General features: G+C 47.0%; 2 protein-coding genes across 2 annotated transcripts; both read left to right on the forward strand.

Annotated features, from left to right (window-relative positions):
* The first annotated feature begins 1,463 nt into the window (after positions 1-1,463).
* On the forward strand, positions 1,464-3,377 carry LOC136493251 (transcription factor BHLH156-like). Its single transcript, XM_066489313.1, has 3 exons — positions 1,464-2,290; positions 2,408-2,812; positions 2,957-3,377. Exons 1-3 carry the CDS (start codon positions 1,604-1,606, stop codon positions 3,071-3,073), a joined length of 1,209 nt encoding a protein of 402 aa, XP_066345410.1. The 5' UTR covers positions 1,464-1,603; the 3' UTR covers positions 3,074-3,377.
* A 14,964-nt stretch (positions 3,378-18,341) lies between these two features.
* LOC136491762 (26S proteasome non-ATPase regulatory subunit 11 homolog) lies at positions 18,342-18,854 on the forward strand. The gene has a single exon (XM_066488002.1). The coding sequence runs from the start codon at positions 18,342-18,344 to the stop codon at positions 18,852-18,854; it is 513 nt and encodes a 170-aa protein (XP_066344099.1).

An 18,854-nucleotide genomic window follows, 5' to 3' on the forward strand; every position in this document is an offset into this window, starting at 1 on the left:
TATGGCAATGCGATAGGCCAGTGAGAGTTTGTTTTGTCATATATGTTGGTTCTTTTGAAGTATTGGTAGCTGGTGTGTTTATCAAGTAAAGTAGTTGGTCAGCTTTCGATGAGGCAACTTCAACCTCTTATTTCAGTCTAATCTGTGGCAGGTCTAGTTTCCTCGACTTTGTTCCTTAGGGTTTCCAGCGGACGACGTTATTTCAATGGATCTTAGATCTCGTTGCCAATGACAATTGTTTTTTGCGTTCTTTTAAAAGCTTTATATGGCAATGATGTTTGCAAGTGTGCTTTTTCTTTGTTGTTGTTTCAGTGCAATTTTTAAGCTCCATGTTGCCCATGTAGAGATGATCTCTGTTGCCCCATGTCCAAAACTGTTAGAGGGCCAATTTCAAACACGTAAGCAATTATATTCCAAACATAGGGTTCCTAAACATATTTAGCCAATCGCATTCAAAGAGTAAATGATCCATGATTCTTTCTCTTTATATAGAAAAAGCACAACTTTCATCACCATGCTAATTTCTTTCGACGAGATTATCTGTTGTAAGGTATCTTGTAAAACCAACCACACATTTTGGTCTTCAAAGAGATCTTAGCTTTCCCCACGCACCTCATGTTGGCACAAATGATTGTATGCTGATTCAACAGAAAAGCAAACCGGTTTTTCCCACCTACATTTAGCTTGATCCCTATGCTTGTTTAGACCAAAAAATAGTCAGGGTGACAATGATATGAGTGTAATTTAGCTCTGTCTTGTCTTAGTGGCCAGTCTGCATAATGCCTTCTCAGCTAGGTACACATCAAGGGTACATTACTGAATACAGTTACTACCAACTCCAAATTAGTGCAAGTCAGCAAGCATCATGTTGGCTTCAGAGAGTCATCCTGGCATATACTGATGGAAGCTAGGTCAGGGGAGTGGTCGAACAAAAAGAACCCTACTGATTACCTACCACATCATAATCATTAGTCTTTTTCAAGATGAGGAATGACATTCATCTCTAGGTTCGAACCTTTTGCGCGAAGCGAGGACGAAAGCGCAAAAGAGTTAATTAATAGGTGTTTCAACGTGTAGAGTGGATCTTAGCCGTATTCCCGGGCTGGAGCGTTACAAATGGTATTCAGAGCCAACTCTCGCGGTTTCACGGACGTATGGCTCGCGAGCTCGGACAGGTTGCGCATGGCTCTGCAAGAGCATGGCACTTAGGCCGAGAAGCTCGGAATATGGACATGGCCAAGAGAGTCGAATCCTGGACATCCAGCCCCATACCGGAACCTGCTGGTACTGTAGCAATAGGGGTTCTGCTGGTACTATAGTAGCTCGGAATTTGTACGAAAAAGATAGATATTTTCTTATCGGCACCTACGGATAAAGATGATATATCGGAAATATCAGAAGATTTCGGCAGATATTGGAAACCATGGGCGGGGCGCCCATAGCCATGGCGGATAAGGGAGGGGGGAGGGGAAGGAGGAGGTCGCCGTGGGCGGTGGGCGTCCAAACCTGTACGTGCGCAGCCGGAAGGTTGCCGGTCGCGCCTTAACTTCGTCCAGTTAATTCCACTCCACTATTTCAATTTATTAATCGTGTCACGGCACAAATGGAATCCTTTTATCCTAGTCCGTTTCAGACCAGAGCTATATATATAAGGAGCTCGCCAGTTGCGGTCTTGGCCTCCAATCCAAAGTCACCAGCATTTCCAATCCCCTTTCCAACAAGATCAACACCACCACTTGAAGTCTTGAAGCATATGGACATGGAGCACCAGCTGCTGCACTTGGAGCACTTCATGCCCAGCAGCCCGGCGGGCTTCTTTGCCGTCGACAGCGGCCAAGACCCTGCCCATTTCCCAAACGGCAGGTTGTTCGTCGAGCAGGTCGGCGGCGCCACCGACGACGGCGGGTGGGTGGAGGACCTCATGCAGCTCGGCGAGGAGCTGTTCGGTGGCCAGGCCGATGGCGACGATGTCAATGGCACCGGCGGCATGGGCAACGATCACTACCAGCAGTGGCAGTGCGACGACGACGGCTCCCCGGATGGTCCGCCACCGAGCATATCCTTGGACGGCGACACGAGCCCCCCTTCTGTGGAGCAAGGCGGCGCCGGGGAGGCCGGGGAGCTCGCCTCCGAGCCGCACCACCCGCACCGCGAGGACGGCGACGACGTGTCCGGTGCGACGCGGAAGAGGAGGGACCGGTCTAAGACCATCGTGTCGGAGCGGAAGCGGAGGGTCCGGATGAAGGAGAGGCTCTACGAGCTTAGGTCGCTCGTCCCCAACATCACAAAGGTTAGCTAGGCTCCGATCGATCGATTTGGAGCTAGTTTGGACCTTGTGATAGCTGGTTTACATAATTTCGACGACAGACGCATACATTCGGATTCATGTCGATCGTCGCACATGCAGATGGACAAGGCGTCCATCATCGCCGACGCGGTGGTGTACGTGAAGAACCTCCAGGTACACGCCAGGAAGCTCAAGGAGGAGGTCGCGGCGCTGGAGGCCCGGCCGATGTCGCCGCCTAGCCGACAGGAGCAGCCGCAGCCGCAGCACGGCCGCCGCGCGGGGGCAGCGGGCCGACGCCAGCAGCAGCTGGAGCGCCGCGACGCGGGCTCCGGCGCCCGGGTGACGCACGTGGGCGCGGCGCAGGTCGGCGAGGGCAGGTTCTTCGTGACGGTGGAGTGCGAGCGGCGGGACGGCGTGGCGGCGCCGCTGTGCGCGGCCGCTGAGTCGCTGGCGTGCTTCCGGGTCGAGAGCTCCAGCATCGGCCGGTCGGGCCCGGACCGCGTCGTGTCAACGCTCACGCTCAAGGTATTGCTTGCTGTGCACCGTGCATGCATGATTTTGGTTGACTGCTAGCTACTAGCCAACTGACAAGAGCATTTGACTTTGGTTAATCATGGAGACCAGCTAGTCGTTAATCATTTGTGTGGATTATTGCAATTGTACGTGCAGGTGATGAGTCAACAAGTAGGAGATGCAGCCATCGGCGAGGCCTCCGTGAAGCTTTGGATGATGGCGGCTCTTCTCAAGGAAGGCTTCCGACCCGAAGCGACGGTCCAGATCTCATGATCGGATCCACCATCCACGTGGCGGTCCACCAGCTGCTGCTAATGCTCATACGGTCATACCCTGTTTCTGTTCATAGACCGTAAAAGTCTGGACTATAGAGTGTTTCTGAAGGGAATCATCATCAAGATTCAAGCCAGGACTCATCGACGTACTCTCCGCTCTCCTGTTTCAACTGATTTTTCGTTTGTTCCTTATTGTTCTTCTTTTTTCTGAATTATTAGTTTACTGTAAGGTGATGTACTGATGTGTAACACGTTCTTGGCACGGGGCAATCCTAATGTGATCTGGACCGTTCATCCGACGTATCCGATGGCAGCCTGTGTTGGATACTTAGCGTGTTTGCTTTCCACTTTTCCAGCCATTGCATGCCACGCCAAGATGCGGCGGCGAAAACCAGCGTCACAGGTGTGGCGAAAGTTACTACTACACTGCTAGTAATGAAACTGTGGCAAGCTAAAAGTTACAGTAATAACCAACTAAACAACAGCGTAAACGGCTGTGGCCGGAAAGCAAACAGCCCGTAGAATGCCACGGACGTTGCTTTTTCTCTCTTTCTTGACTGACAGCAGCATGCAGCGTTGATTGAAACAGAAGTTGCTTGATTAGCGCTTAAACTAGCGCAGCCAGGATGAGAAGGAATCTTCTCTCAGTGCTGCTTGCTTGGTGGGTGATGATGGTACCTAACTAAAGTGTTCGTTGGCTAGGCAGCATGATCTAATCCAGACGCTCAGCCTTCAACGTCTGCAAATATTGTCTTGCGTCAATGCGTTATGATTCTCTCGGAAGCAAACAAACGCGACCTAAGCTTAAACTAATACTTTATCTGTTTCAAACTATAACATATTTTTTCACGTCTCCTATTCCTTAGGCCTGAAATCTCCAAGAGTTTCAGGCGATGGAACAACTGCTTGCAAGCTCACAACATGGCTGAGATAAGAATACTGGACACAGCCTGCTACTTTGTTTGTGATTTGTCCATGATCTCTGTTTGGGATTTGACTTCGTCAGAAAGCGCAGCTCCAGAACTTTGAATTTCACCTCTAATTATTATAGCAAAGTTTGCCCGCAGGAATCGACAAGTGAAGGTGAAACTTCAACTCCGCTTGGGACAAATAAAAAGATACAAAACAATCAAAGGCGAAGACGACTTTTGACTTGGCTTGACATGCGAAGTCAAAAGAATTCAATACAAGAATTCTCAAGACAGAGATGCAAAGACGGCACCAGTCCATATGGTCTTGAAGAATGACAGAGCAGCGTGAAAGATGAACACTGCGAAGAGTTAAAAGACATCTTCGCCCCTATAGTTTAAAGTGGTTGTATTGATTTAAGAGAGGGGTATAATGATCATTTGTATACCAATAGCGAAGGCTAGGACCTCTATAAATACTCTCTCTGACATGTACAGTACGATTATAAAATAAATACAACTTTACACTTGTGTTCAAATTTGATGTTTGTGTGATTGTTTTACCCAACAATCTCCTATTCTTCTAATTTATTCATTGTCTTTGTGTCATAACATATCAACTTTTTGTCTTTGTCTAACTACAAAAATAATTTAAAATTATTAATTATCTTTTTGTCAACACATATCGGCCTTTGTCAAGTTTGTGGTTTTGTTTATGTAAGGAAAATGGACCCCATGGGCTATTTAGTTTGAATTTTGGTGTTTGATGATCAATGAGACCATTTGGACAAATATTGTTTGCTAGTGTTTTTGGATATAATTCAAAGGATGCAAAGTGAACTTGGACTTAGGATAAGGTGTGATCCAAATGATCAAACCTCAAGCAAGACATTATAAGCCATGTTTAAGACCTACAAAGAGCAAAGTCCAAGACACAAGAAGTAGAAGCGCGGACACAAATACACAGACAAAGTAGAAGCCACCACTACTACACAATTTTTTTTGCGCAGCGTTTCCAATATGGCCTCGGAGGTGGGCGGCCCGGTTGCCCGCCTCGGTTATTCGAGGCAGGGCAGCCGGCCCAGCAAACGTCTCGGTTAATACATTAACCTAGGTGGACATTGTAAAATAACCGTCTTGATTAATAAGTATTAACCGAGGCGGGCATTGTAACATAACTGCCTCGGCAAATCATTAACCGAGGCAGAAATCGTAAAATAACCGCATTGGTTAATAAGTATTAACCGAGGCGGGCATTATAACATAACCGCCTTGGTAAATCATTAACCGAGGCGGGCATTATAACGCAACCACCTCAGTAAATCAGGGCCAGCCCGCTAGCCCACAATAGCCCACTACCATCTCCATTATATAAACGAAAACAGAAAACCCTAAACACTCCCCTCTCCCTCTCTGCAACGCGCCCTCTACAGCGCGCTCGGCAGCGCGCCTCGCCCTTCTCCGCCCCGCTCCGCGCCCTCGTGACCTCCCTCTCCGCTCCACTCGGCCCCGCACCGCGACCCTCCACCCTCCTCGCGACTTCCCTCTCCCACTCCCTCCTCCATCTCTCCAGATAGTGGCGGTGGCGACGCCACCCTCCCCCACCCTCTCCCTCCCCTCTCCCTTAGATCCGGCGAGTAGCTAGCGACGGTGGCACCCTCTTCCTCAAATCCGGCGAGCCAGCAACGGTGGCGCCCTCCCCCACCCTCTCCCTCAGATTCGGTGAGCCCAAGGCGGCCTAGGCAGTGACATCTGCTGTGGGAGCGACCAGGAGCGACGGTCGCACCCTCCCCCACCCTCTTCTAGATCTAGCCCCCTCCTCCTAGATCCGGTCTTCTCCACGTGCGGTGGCGGCTTCGCAAGTGGCGGCGCAACCCTGAGAGACGGTGGCTTCGTGTGGATCCAGCGGGGGCCGGAGGGGCCTCTCCAGCGGCGTGCCACGGCCTCGCTCCTCGGCGATGGATCCGGTCCTGGAGCACGGCACGGGTGAAAGCTCTAGTTTGGTTTTGGTTAATTGATGAAACCCTAAGTGCTAACCTAGTTTATCAAGATGATTATGAGATAGGTAGCACTACTCCAAGTGATGAAGCAATGGCGAAGATCATGACAATGGTGATGGCATGGTGATGGTCAAATGCTTAAACTTGGAAAAGAAGAAAGAGAAAAACAAAAGGCTCAAGGCAAAGGTATAAAATGTAGGAGCCATTTTGTTTTAGTGATCAAGACACTTAGTGAGTGTGATCACATTTAGGATAGATAGCCGTACTATTAAGAGGAGTGAAACTCGTATCGGAATGCGGTTATCAAAGTGCCACTAGATGCTCTAACTCATTGCATATGCATTTAGGATCTAGTAGAGTGCTAACACCCTTGATAATATTTGTGAAAATATGCTAACACATGTACACATCGGCGCTTTCAGAAAAATGAAATGTCTATTTTCTATTGCGCCGGATGCAAAATTCTTGGTGGTTGGCACATTTGAGCAAGGGTGAAGAAGTTAGAGTTGAAATAGAGTTGGTCGAAATAATGCTGGCGTCGGTCTACTGACCGGACGCTGGGTCACTCAGCGACCGGACACTGAAAGGCTGCGTCCGATCGAGCTGTCAGACGGCACAGTGGGTAGGGTTGAGCACCGGACGCTGGTCTGCGTCCGGTCAAGGTGGACCGAACGCGTCCGGTCGAAAAAAACATGCCTCAGGGAGCTTACTAGAAACGACCGGACGCTGGGGCTTCAGCGTCTGGTCAGTTTTACCGGAGCGTCCGGTCAGTTTCGTAGCCGTTGAAATCTGACGAACAACGTTTGAAGCTGGTGACGCGTGGCGTCCATCGGGCGACCGAACGCTGAGGGCCAGCGTCCGGTCAGTATGACCGGAGCGTCTGGTCAGAGCGCGTTTTGCCCAGTGAAGGGGTATAACGGCTCTATTTGATGGATGCTCTATTTATAGCCCCATGGCCGGCTCAAGGGATAATTCTTGTACATTTTCATTGACATAGCAACCTTATGAGCTTAGCCAAAGCCCTCCCACTCATCTCCATCATTGATCCATCATCATTGTGAGATTGGGAGAGAATCCAAGTGCATTGCTTGAGTGATTGCATCTAGAGGCACTTGGTATTCGTGTTGCGCTGCGGATTTCGCTTGTTTCTCTTGGTGGTTGCCACCACCTAGACGGTTGGAGCAATGGTGGAGGATCAGCACAAGTTGGTGATTGTTCGTGGCCGTCTCCGGTGATTGTGAGGGGAGTTGTACCTTCCCCGGCGGAGCACCGAAAGGTAACTCTAGTAAATTGCTCTTGTCATTGAGTTACCTCACTTGTGGGTCAGTTCTTACGGTGTCCAATCGTGTGGACGAGGTTTGTGAAACACCTCTTAGCCACCGAACCACCAAGTGTTGGTCGACACAACAGGGACTAGCGTGTTGGCAAACACGTGAACCTCGGGAGAAAAATCATCGTGTCAACCTTATTCTTCCTGTTGGTTTGCCTCCCCATTACACAAGCTTGCAATTACTTTTATACATATTAAGCTTGTGTAGTTGCTCTTGTAATTAGATAGCTTGTGTAGCTTGCTAATTACCTTCTTGCTTGTGTAGCATAGAAGTAGCTCCCTTGCGTGGCTAATTTGGTTTTAGTAACCTTGTTAGTCACATTACTTAGTTTGTGTAGCTAAGTATTTGCACTCTCTAATTAGGCATTGGTTGCCTTGTTATTGAGCATTGCTAGTGAGCATCGTTAGCTTTGTGCTTTTGCTTACTAGCATGGGTAGAAGCTCTCTTGTTGCTTAAAATACTAGTGGCATAGGTTTGTGTAACCTTGCTCTTAGAATTGTTTAGGAGAGCTCTAGCTAGCCCGACACCTTGGTTGCATAATTAGTATCTTTGCAAGGTGCTAGTGAACATATATAGTGGGGTATAGTCTTGGCTAGACCGATAGTTTTAATTCCGCATTTGTATCGGTTAGCCGACGCAATTATTTTTAGAAAAGACTATTCACCCCCCTCTAGTCCGCCATCTCGACCCTTCAACGGGGACGGGGCCTCCTCCCCTGGTTAGATCCGGCGGTGGCATGGTATGGGGATGCCGGATCCATAGGGGACACAGCGGCGATGGTGGAGCCGCGCGGAGCAGTCGAGCTCGCCGGTGGGCTCCGAAATGGGCTCGCTGGTGGGCTTTGGGATTTTTTTTGTTTTTTTAATGCATTCACCGTGGCGGGCATTTGCAAGGTGCCCACCTTGGTTAATCGATTAACCGAGGTGGTTTTTGCAACCGTCTTGGTTAAGACCACGATTAACCGTGACCTTTTGGCCGAGGCGGTTGTAAAAGCATTTTTGCCCGCCACAGTTAATATTTGTGTAGTAGTGCACTCAAGCTGAGACAAAGAGGTGAATGAATTGGAATTGTCTCGTGATCTGGAATCTGCTCAAATTGGCATGAAACTAGTTCAAAGCTGTAGAGCTTTTCATTAGCTTTCCAAAAAGTCCAAGATCACCAAAATCAGAGTTCGGAGCTACAAGTTATGTCTAAAATACATAAGTGTGTCGTGCTGAAAAATAAGCGTCGGAATCTGACCAAATTGGTCTGATGGTTCACTGTAGCAGTTCGACGCTCCCTGAACCAAAGTGAACAGTGCACCATATAGTCCAATGCTAATGGTCCGACGCTCACCTGATGTTCCGATGCTCTCAAAAGTGCAACGGCTAGTTTCAACGGTAACCAATAGAAAGCGTCGAACTCTGAAGCAATGGTCCGACGGTCCATCAACGTACGGTCCGCAGAAAGCTATACCAAGGTTCCAACGGACATATCTTCCATGGGGGCTATAAATATGAGTCCTAACCGGCCATTTAATGTGTGGAGGAGCAAGGAAACATATGAGGGGTGTTTGAAAGGAAAATGGATCCTAGGCCCATTTACTTTGAATTTTGGTATTTGATGACCAACACAACCAAATTGGACTAATGAATTTGCAAGTGATTGTTTTGTAGTTCAATAGGGTGCAAGACGTGAATTGGACGAAGGCGACGTGATGATCCGATGATCAACACCTCAAGAAAGACATGTGAAGATGCATAGAAGACATACAAGGTCAAGCAAAGTCCAAGCACGAAGATTGGAACCAAAACGGACGCAAGATCGCAAAGAAACGAGCCCGACAGACGTGCCCGGACATGGCTCTATGAGTGATCTGACGCACCGGTGCTCGGCAACACCAGGTGTCGACAGCTGTGATCGGACGCTAAGCAGCAGTGGCTGGACGCACCGGTGACACTATTCATCGTCACGGCAGTGTTTTCAGCATGACCGAACGCAGCAGACTGGATGACTAGATGCACAAAGTGCAGCGTCCGATCGAGTCCAGAGAGGTTCCAGAGCGGCGTAGTTGTGACCGGACGCATCCGATGGCATGTGATCGGACGCCATCAGCGTCCGATTAGTTGATCGCGCCGAAGATCAAGTGGCCGTTGTGAGTGACCAGACACTGGCGGATGATCTACTGGACGCAGGAATTGCATGGTCCGATTGAGTCCAGAGAGGTTCCAGAGCGGCGCTAGTGCAATCGGACGCGTCCGATCGACAGTGGTCGGACTCGGCCAAAGTCCGATCAATGCATGCGCTCCAATGGTCGGGACGACCGGACGCGTCCTGTCAGGATAATAGCAGTGTCTGGTCAGCAGCAGAAAAGTGGGTTTCATCCCCAACGGCTACTTTCTCAATGGGGCTTATAAATAGACCCCGCAACCGGCCATTGAAGTATAGTGGAGATGAGGAAACATACCAAGGGTGTTGATACACTATTTTAGTGATCTCCACTTGCTAGTGCTTAGTGATTCTTTTGGTGATTAGCGTAGGTGCTTTGCGAAGTGCTTAGATTGATTAGACCACCGCTTATGCGCTTGCTCTAGGTTTAGGCCTAGTGTTTAGTGAGGTTTGCATATCTCTTATCACTCGGTGCTTGCGCGCACCATTGTTGTACATTGGAGGGGCTTGTAGTCTTGCGAGATCACACCAACCGCGTTTGTGGTGTGGCCGCCACCATATACCAGAGGGAACAAGGCCCGCGGCGTTTTGGCCGGAAGCTTGATAGTGAAGACGGTAGGGAGAGGTCAGGGAGAAGCTTGCCGGAAAGCACACCGGAGACCCACTTCCGCATGGGGAAGGCCCAGGGCTATCCACGGAGTTACCCGACCAGGAGCTTGGCCCTTACGAGGGGCTCCAACGAGGACTAGGGGGAAGCTTGCACGCTTCTCGATACCTCGGTAAAAATACCGGAGTCGTCGATAAGAGTTTGCATATCTCTACCTTACTCTTTAGTTTCCGTATTTACATTGTTTACATAACTCCTTTTGCGTTAGAGATAGCAACATACTAGCAAAACCATAGGTGCACATTTAGATAGTTTATCTTTTGCATAGATTTTGCTAAGAATAGAAAAAGAGGCCATAGTTTAGAGTTAGAGTTTTAGTATCAGAGCCGGTTGGCTCAACTTAGACCTTTGGCTTCACCAACATTGAGCCAACACTATTTAGAGTGATTGGGATGGATACGTCTAGGCCTCCGCACTTTGACGGCACTAACTTCCCCTACTATAAAGCTAGAATGGCTTGTCACCTTGAGGCGGTAGATTTGGGTGTTTGGAGAGTCACTCGTGATGGGATAAAACCTATTAAGAATCCCGATAAACCCACAAAGAGTGAAGAAAAAGAAATTTATTTCAATGCTAGAGCTAAAAATTGCTTGTTTGAATTTTTTAGCATGGATGTGTTTAACCAAGTGTTCACTTTAAATACGGCACATGAAATTTGGTTAAAACTCCAAGAGCTCCATGACGGCACAACTAATATCCGTGAGCAAAAACATTGTCTAGCTAAACAAAATTACGATTCCTTTAAAATGAATGATGATGAGCTTGTTTGTGATATGTATTCTCGTTTGAATCTAATTATCAATTAGTTCCATTCAATAGGATTAACAAAGCTAGATGATGCGTACATCATGAGGAAGATCATCTCCGTGCTACCACAAAATAAATATGCAAGCATCATCACCATCCTTCACAACATGGAGGACTTGAGCACCATGACCCCAGTCATAGTCATTAGCAAGATAGTGGCATTTAAAATGTCACGCAAGATGGGTCAAGAAGAAGCCTCTTCATCAAGCAAAGACAAAGCTCTCACATGTAGTGAGAAAAAGAAAATGAAGGGCAAGCAAGTTGAGACAAGCTCAAGCTCAAGCTCCTCAAGTGAAGATAAAGAAGAAGATAAGGATGATGATGATGATGAAGATTCAAGTGATGATGATCAATCTTCCTCCTCCACCTCCAACCTTGATGAAGAATCAATCAAACTTATCAACAAGGTGGAGAAGATAATCCAAAGGCTCAATGTCAAGGGTGTGCCCATCCAAATTCAAGATTTCATCTTTACCAATCAAAGAAATGAGCAAAGAAAGAAAGGATGTTATGGATGCGGCGAGTTAGGGCACTTTGTGGAAGTTTGTCCAAATAAGCCCACACCCAAGACAAAGAAGGCATGCAAGGACAAAGCCCTCACATCAATAAAGTCATGGGATGATTCTTCAAGTGAAGAAGAAGACCATCACAAGAGACGAGGGCACAAGCACTCATCATCAAGCACCTCACGTGTGTGCCTTATGGCATGAGGTAACAAAAAGTCTATCCCTAGTGATAGTGACAATAATAGTGATAGTGATGATGAGCTACCTTCTTATGATGAAATTGTGCAAGAAAATCTTAACTTTGCTAAAGTTTGCACTAGTCAACAAAAGAAGTTTAAAAAAATAAAAGAAAAACTAGATAGCTCACAACAAGCTTATGCTACTTTGCTTGAACAATATGAAACTTTTGCCAATCTTAATATGGAACTATCTACTAAAATTGAGCAACTTGAGACTAGTGCAAACACAAATAATTGCACAATCAATGATGAGCAACTTTTAAAGAAAAATGAAAAATTAAAGAAAAAGTTAGCTAACTCACAAGATGCTTATAAAAGTTTGCTTGCTAAAATAGAAACTATGTGCAAACATTGTGATGAGCTAACAAATAAAGTTGCTAATCTTGAAGCCGTCGGTTCTACCCCCACGGAGGCACCTAAAAAGAAAAGTTCTATCTTTGACATGCCTAAAAAGGATGTTTCTACTTCTTGCAATAATTTATGTTTAGACTCACCCTTGTGCAATTAAGTTTGTGTTGAGAAAGTTGTTGTAGATACATGCACACAAGAGGTTGCAATGGAGAATGAGCAACTCAAGCAAGAAGTGGCTCGCCTCACCAAGGACTTGACTCAAGTGAAAGGAAAGACGAAGCAAGCCCAACTTCATCAAGATAACACCATCAAGGGAGTGAAGAAGCTTGATGAAGGACAAACCATGGTTTGCTACGTGTTCCACAAGGAAGGTCACAATTCCTATGAGTGCAAGGTGAAGAATGGGAGAGGAGCTAAGAAGAAAGAGAAAAACAAAAAGCAAACAAGCAAGTTCTCCAACACCTACACCAACAAGGTGGACAAGAAGGCCTCCACACCATACTTGTTAAAGAAGAAGAAAAATGATAAGGTGGTGGCCATCAAGGTGGACAAGCAAGCCAACAATGGGGCCAAACACATTTGGGTGCCAAAGGAGATCATTTCTAACATGAAGAGCACCAAGAAGATTTGGATCCCGAAAGGGAAGTGAGAAGTCCGATTGACTTTGGAGAATTTGGAGACTTGGCAAAGTATGGGTGCATTTCATGGGGTGCATCACATTGGATCATGTCAATTGCCAAGTGGGCTAGTGAACACTATGGACCTAAATTCCTCTTCCCATATTAGGTAACTAGATTTAATTTCTTGCAATTTCAATTAGTATCTAGTTCCTTTTCATGCCTAGGTTTGCATTTGCGTGCTTAAATATTTTTGTCTTGCATACACTAGGTATATCTTATGGTAGGCTTGCTCGATTTCACCCTTAACCCTTGGAGCAAACCTACATGGTTTAAATTGTTTAGGAGCACGACACATAGCTTGTTTCACAATTGTTCATCTAATATGTGCTAAAGTCCAAATTATAGATAATTTCTCCCGAATATTACTTTCAAAAATGATTCTCACATTCATGTGATGTCATCTTTCAAGTGGTATTTTTATTCTAAAATCAATGTGCATGTCTCCTACAAGTATTCCATACTCGTGTGCACAAATTTAGGGAGAGGTTACTCTACAAGTTAGATGCTTTGAGACTAACACCTTTTCAAGCTTATCATGTGTGTAGTAGTCTCATTGCAAGAAAAATGGAGTCCTCAGAGTTAAGCATCATACTTCAAATATCCACCACCTGTCGCAAGGGGTATAAATCAAATTGGCTTCCACATGTGGTATTTCTAAACCGATATCATCATGTTGATTTCACTTTGGTATTTATATGCTTTCTCCATGCATTATATAGATTAAACTTCCTTGAGCATTAATTTGCCAATTATGCATAACCTATTTTCTCCATCATATGTATGCATATATTTAGGGGAGCTTAGTCTATGTAATATGAGAGTCAAATTTTGTGACCTATTCCACTCCACATATAAAGGATCACAAAGTTTGACCCTCTCTTGTGCTACTAATGTCTTCATTTTCGGTGTTTGATTCCAAAGGAGGAGAATTTGTAGGACCAAAAGCAAGCCCGATCATAATAATTCACAAGTTGTAATAGTAATAGTTTTCAATTGGTAATGGTCCGAGAAAGGGAGGATAGTGAATTATGGAGTTAGGGGAAGGCTTAAATCCATAATGCCACATGGGGACATTTGTAAGGGCAAGATAAGTTTCTAAAGATGTTTACATGTGGTATCTTTAAGCATCATATAACCTTGCCCTTTGCATTGCATCCTAGCAAGTAAATAGTTTTTAATTTCTAATTTTTTTATTATTTGCTTACTTTGGTCGTGTTGTCATCAATCATTAAAAATGGGGAGATTGTAAGGAAAATGGGTCCTAGGCCCATTTACTTTGGATTTTGGTATTTAATGACCAACACAACTAAATTGGACTAATGAATTTGCAAGTGATTATTTTGTAGTTCAATAGGGTGCAAGCGTGACTTGGACGAAGGCGACGTGATGATCCGATGATCAACACCTCAAGAAAGACATGTGAAGATGCAAAGAAGACATACAAGGTCAAGCAAAGTCCAAGCATGAAGATTGGAACCAAGCCGGATGCAAGATCGCAAAGAAACGAGCCCGGCAGAGGTGGCTGGATGTGGCTCTATGAGTGACCGGACGCACCGATGCTCGGCAACACCAAGCGTCGGCAGCTGTGACCGAACGCTAAGCGAAGCAGTGACCGAACGCACTGGTGACACCATTCATCGTCATGACAGTGTTTTCAACATGGTCGGACGTAGCAGACTGGACGACCGAACGCATGAAGTGGAGCGTCTGATCGAGTCTAGAGAGGTTCTAGGGTGGCACAGTTGCGATCGGACGCGTCTGGTGGCATGTGACCGGACGCCATCAGCGTCCGATCAGTTGATCGCGCCGAAGACCAAGTGACTGTTGTGAGTGACCTGATGCTAGCGGATGATCGACCGGACGTAGGAACTGCAGCGTCCAATCGAGTCCAGAGAGGTTCCAGAGTGGCGCCAGCGCGACCGGATGCGTCCGATCGACAGTGACCGGACTTGGCCAGAGTCCGATCAACGCACGCGCTCCAACGGTTGGGACAACCGGACGTGTCTAGTCAGGATGACAGCAGCGTCCGGTCAGTAGCAGAAAAGTGGGTTTTGTCATCAACGGCTACTTTCTTAGTGGGGCTTATAAATAGACCCCCAACCAGCCATTTGAGTATAGTGGAGCTGAGAAAACATACCAAGGGTGTTGATACACCAATTTAGTGATCTCCACTTGCATAGTGCTTAGTGATTCATTAGGTGATTAGCGTAGGTGCTTTGCGAAGTGCTTAGGTTGCTTAGACCACCGCTTATGCGCTTGCTCTAGGTTTAGGCCTAGTGTTTAGTGAGGTTTGCATACCTCTTACCACTCAGTGCTTGCGCATACCATTGTTGTACATCGGAGGGGCTTGTAGTCTTACGAGATCACACCAACCGCATTTGTGGTGTGGCTGCCACCGTGTACCAGAGGGAACAAGGCCCGCGATGTTTTGGCCAAAAGCTTGATAGTGAAGACATCAGGGAGTGGTCAGGGAGAAGCTTGACGGAAGGCACACCAGAGACCCACTTGCGCGTGGAGAAGGCCCGGGGCTATCCACGAAGTTACCCTGACCGGGAGTTTGGCCCTTGCAAGGGATTCCTTGCGAGGGGCTCCAACGAGGACTAGGAGGAAGCTTGCGCGCTTCTCGATACCTCAGTAAAAATACTGGAGTCGTCGATGGGAGTTTGTATATCTCTACCTTACTCTTTAGCTTTCGCATTTACATTGTTTACATAACTCTTTTTACGGTAGAGATAGCAACATACTAGCAAAACCGTACTTGCACATTTAGATAGTTTATCTTTTGCATAGGTTTTGCTAAGAATAGAAAAAGATGTCATAGTTTAGAGTTAGAGTTTTAAGTTGCCTAATTCACCCCCCCCTCTTAGGCGTCACGGTTCATTTCAGTGTTGCTACACCATTTTAGTGCTCTCTAATTGCATAGTGCTTAGTGATACACATGGTGATTAGAGTAGGTGATTTGCGAAGTTCTTAGGCTAGTTAGACCACCGCTTATGCGCTTGCTCTAGGCTTAGGTCTAGTTGCTAGTGAGGTTTGCATACCTCTGATCCATAGGTGCTTGCGTGCACCGTGCTTATACTCGGCGAGGCTTGTAGTCTTACAACACCACACCAACCATACTTGTGGTGTGGTCGTCACCGTATACCAAAGAGAATAAGGCTTGCGGCGGTTTGGCTGGAAGCTTGATAGTGAAGACGGCGGGGAACGGTCTGCGAGAGGCTTGCCAGAAGGCACACCGGAGACCCCACTTGCGCGTGGAGAAGGCTGGGGCTATCCATGGAGTTACTCGACCGGGAGCTTGGCCCTTGCGAGGGATTCCTTGCGAGGGGCTCCAACAAGGACTAGGAAGAAGCTTGAGCGCTTTTCGATACCTCGGTAAAAATACCAGAGTCGTCGACGGGAGTTTGCATCTCTACCTCATATTTACCTTCCGCATTTATATTGCTACCTTAATTATGTGTTTTACTTTTCTAGCTTACTTGATAGGCTAGTTGATAGGATTTGAACCTAGGTTGTATAACTCTTTTGTGGTAGAGATAGCAACACACCTAGTACTATCGTAGTTGCACATTTAGATAGATTACTTTCTTGCATATGTTTTGACTAGGTGGAATTAGAGGTCTTATTTAGAAATAGAATTTTAAGTTACCTAATTTAATCTCCTCTTAGGCGTCACGGTCCCATTTAATGAATTTTTTATTCTTGGATTCGAAAATTACAGACTACATCTATAGAAATTGTAATGAGCTAAAGCTACAGTTCTAACATAAAATATATGTAATAACCGTGGCTTGACAGGAAGCTAAAATTCAGACAATTCCTTATTTTTTACCATGTATTTAGATATATAGTGTATGTATAAATATATATATAATAGGGAAAATGGTGTTCTTGCCCCTGTCCAGCGATCCAATTGTGATTTTGCCCTTGTTTTTTCAACTTTGTGATTTTGCCCCTGTTATTTTAAAACGAACCATCCGTTTGCCCCTGGTTTGGATGTCTGTTAGATGGACATGGAATAAATGAATTAAAAAAATCAAAATCCCTGTAAACAGAGGCAAAAAGACCATGTTGCCCCTCATCTTATCTTCAACTTCCTGCTCGTCCACGACCGCGGCGCTCGCAGGGGCGCGTTGTGCGGGGGACGGTGGCACCTGGCTGCGGGGCACGGCGCTCGCCCACGCCCGCGGCGCGCGTAGGGCAGCAGCGGTGCCCGCCGCGATGCTCGGGTCAAGGCACGGGGCGGCGGCGGCGCCTGGCCGCGGCGCGCGGTGCTCGCCCACGACCGTGGTGCGCGCAGGGCTGCAGCGGCGCCCGGCCACGATGCTCGGGTCAAGGCACGGGGCGGCGGCGGCGCCTGGCCGTGGGGCGCGGCGCTCGCCCATGACCGCGGCGCGCGCAGGGCAGCAGCGGTGCCCGGCCGCGACGCTCGGGTCAAGGCACGGGGTGGCGGCGGCGCCTGGCCGCGGGGCGCGGCGCTCGCAGGGCCCCGGCACGCGCAGGGTGGCGGCAACGCCTGGTCGCGGGGCGCAGTGCTTGTAGGGCTGCGGCACCCGCTCTTGAGCTCCCGTTCACCGCACCTGGCCGGAGACCGAGACACGCCCTTGTTTGGGACCGCCGCCGCCCTATTCCCAGCTGCCCAGGCCTCGTCGGGCTCAAGCCCTTTGCCGGCGACGAGCACTCACCACAGCAGGTATGCCTGCCCCTTCTGTTCCCTTCCGTGCGAAACTGAGCACCCGAACGGCCAAACCCTAATTTAAGCTATTTGGCTATCTGTATTCGATCGGATCTGATCTAATCACAAGTGTATGCATGTATGATGCCTACTAACTTGGTTTTTTTGGTAAAATTGTTGGGTGTACACCCATGACCTTGCCCCCCTGCTGCGTGCTAGAGTAGCCTATTGGCTTTTGTTGGTAGTGGAGCTGCCAGTTCAAGTCTTTTTCATGTCTTTCTGATACTTTAATTTGGCTAGATGTGGTTTAGGGTGCTTGATTATGGCTCAGGTTTAGGAATTTTTGTGAAAATCAGCGTGATTATCCAGACTTAGGTCTTGTATCTACTGGTTGAGGGTTAATTATCCCCTATACTGGTGTCTGGTGGTTAGATATCTCCTATGATACCCCGGTTAATTGAAGCATTCCTGTTTTGTGGGACGTTGATTCATTGGTCTTACTATCTTTTAATTCTAACTAGTACTATATGTTTATCTGTCAAGGCAGCGTTGAAATTTCCTATGACTAAGTATTAAGTGACGTGTTTTGATTTAGTGATCTCTCGATGATAATTTATGTGCTTCTGTGTCAAACTTCCACTTACAGGAACTAGATAATTGATCTTCGCTAAATTGATAATTTCTTGCAAGCATCAAACAGGGTTATGCTCTTCTCCTTTCTGAGTGTGTAACTTTGTTGCTGCCAATTTTATTATGATTTAAGGTTGTTAATGGAATGTATGCTTGTTTTTCCAGATGTTGCATTATTTAGTCTGATGTGTAATTAAAGGATTTACCCCTTTTGTTCTGGCTGATTCTTAGCTCATTTTCTAACAGTACCGTAATGTTTGTTATGTTGGTATGTAGGGAGTAACCATGTCTTCTTCAATGGAATCATTTTCTAATAGTACCGTAATGCGTGTGGAGGCGAGGTTGGCGGCTCTCCTGTGCAAGATAATGGTTAACCAAGCTGATGATGTTGCAGGGATAATCTCATCTAAGGCTGGCCTAAAATATTTGGGTCCTGATGTTGATGCTATGAAGGCTGTTGCTGATGCATACTCTAAAAGATCTCTCAAGTATTTTGAAACTGCCCTTCGCGATTACAAGTCCCAACTGGAGGAGGACCCTATTGTCCATAGGCATCTTTCTTCTCTGTATGATACGCTCTTGGAGCAGAACCTCTGCAGGTTGATTGAGCCCTATTCAAGGGTGGAGATTGCTCATATAGCGGAGATGATTGAATTGTCGGTTGACCATGTTGAGAAGAAGCTGCCGCAGATGATCCTCGACAAGAAATTTGCTGGGACTCTAGAACAAGGTGCTGGCTGCCTCATTATCTTTGAGGATCCCAAGACGGAGGAAATCTTCCCTGCCACTCTCGAAACCATTTCGAATGTCGTGAGGTCGGCCAAGATCATGGCTTGA

The sequence above is a fragment of the Miscanthus floridulus genome, chromosome 11 (assembly GCF_019320115.1).
Source record: "Miscanthus floridulus cultivar M001 chromosome 11, ASM1932011v1, whole genome shotgun sequence".
NCBI classification, from domain to species: domain Eukaryota; kingdom Viridiplantae; phylum Streptophyta; class Magnoliopsida; order Poales; family Poaceae; genus Miscanthus; species Miscanthus floridulus.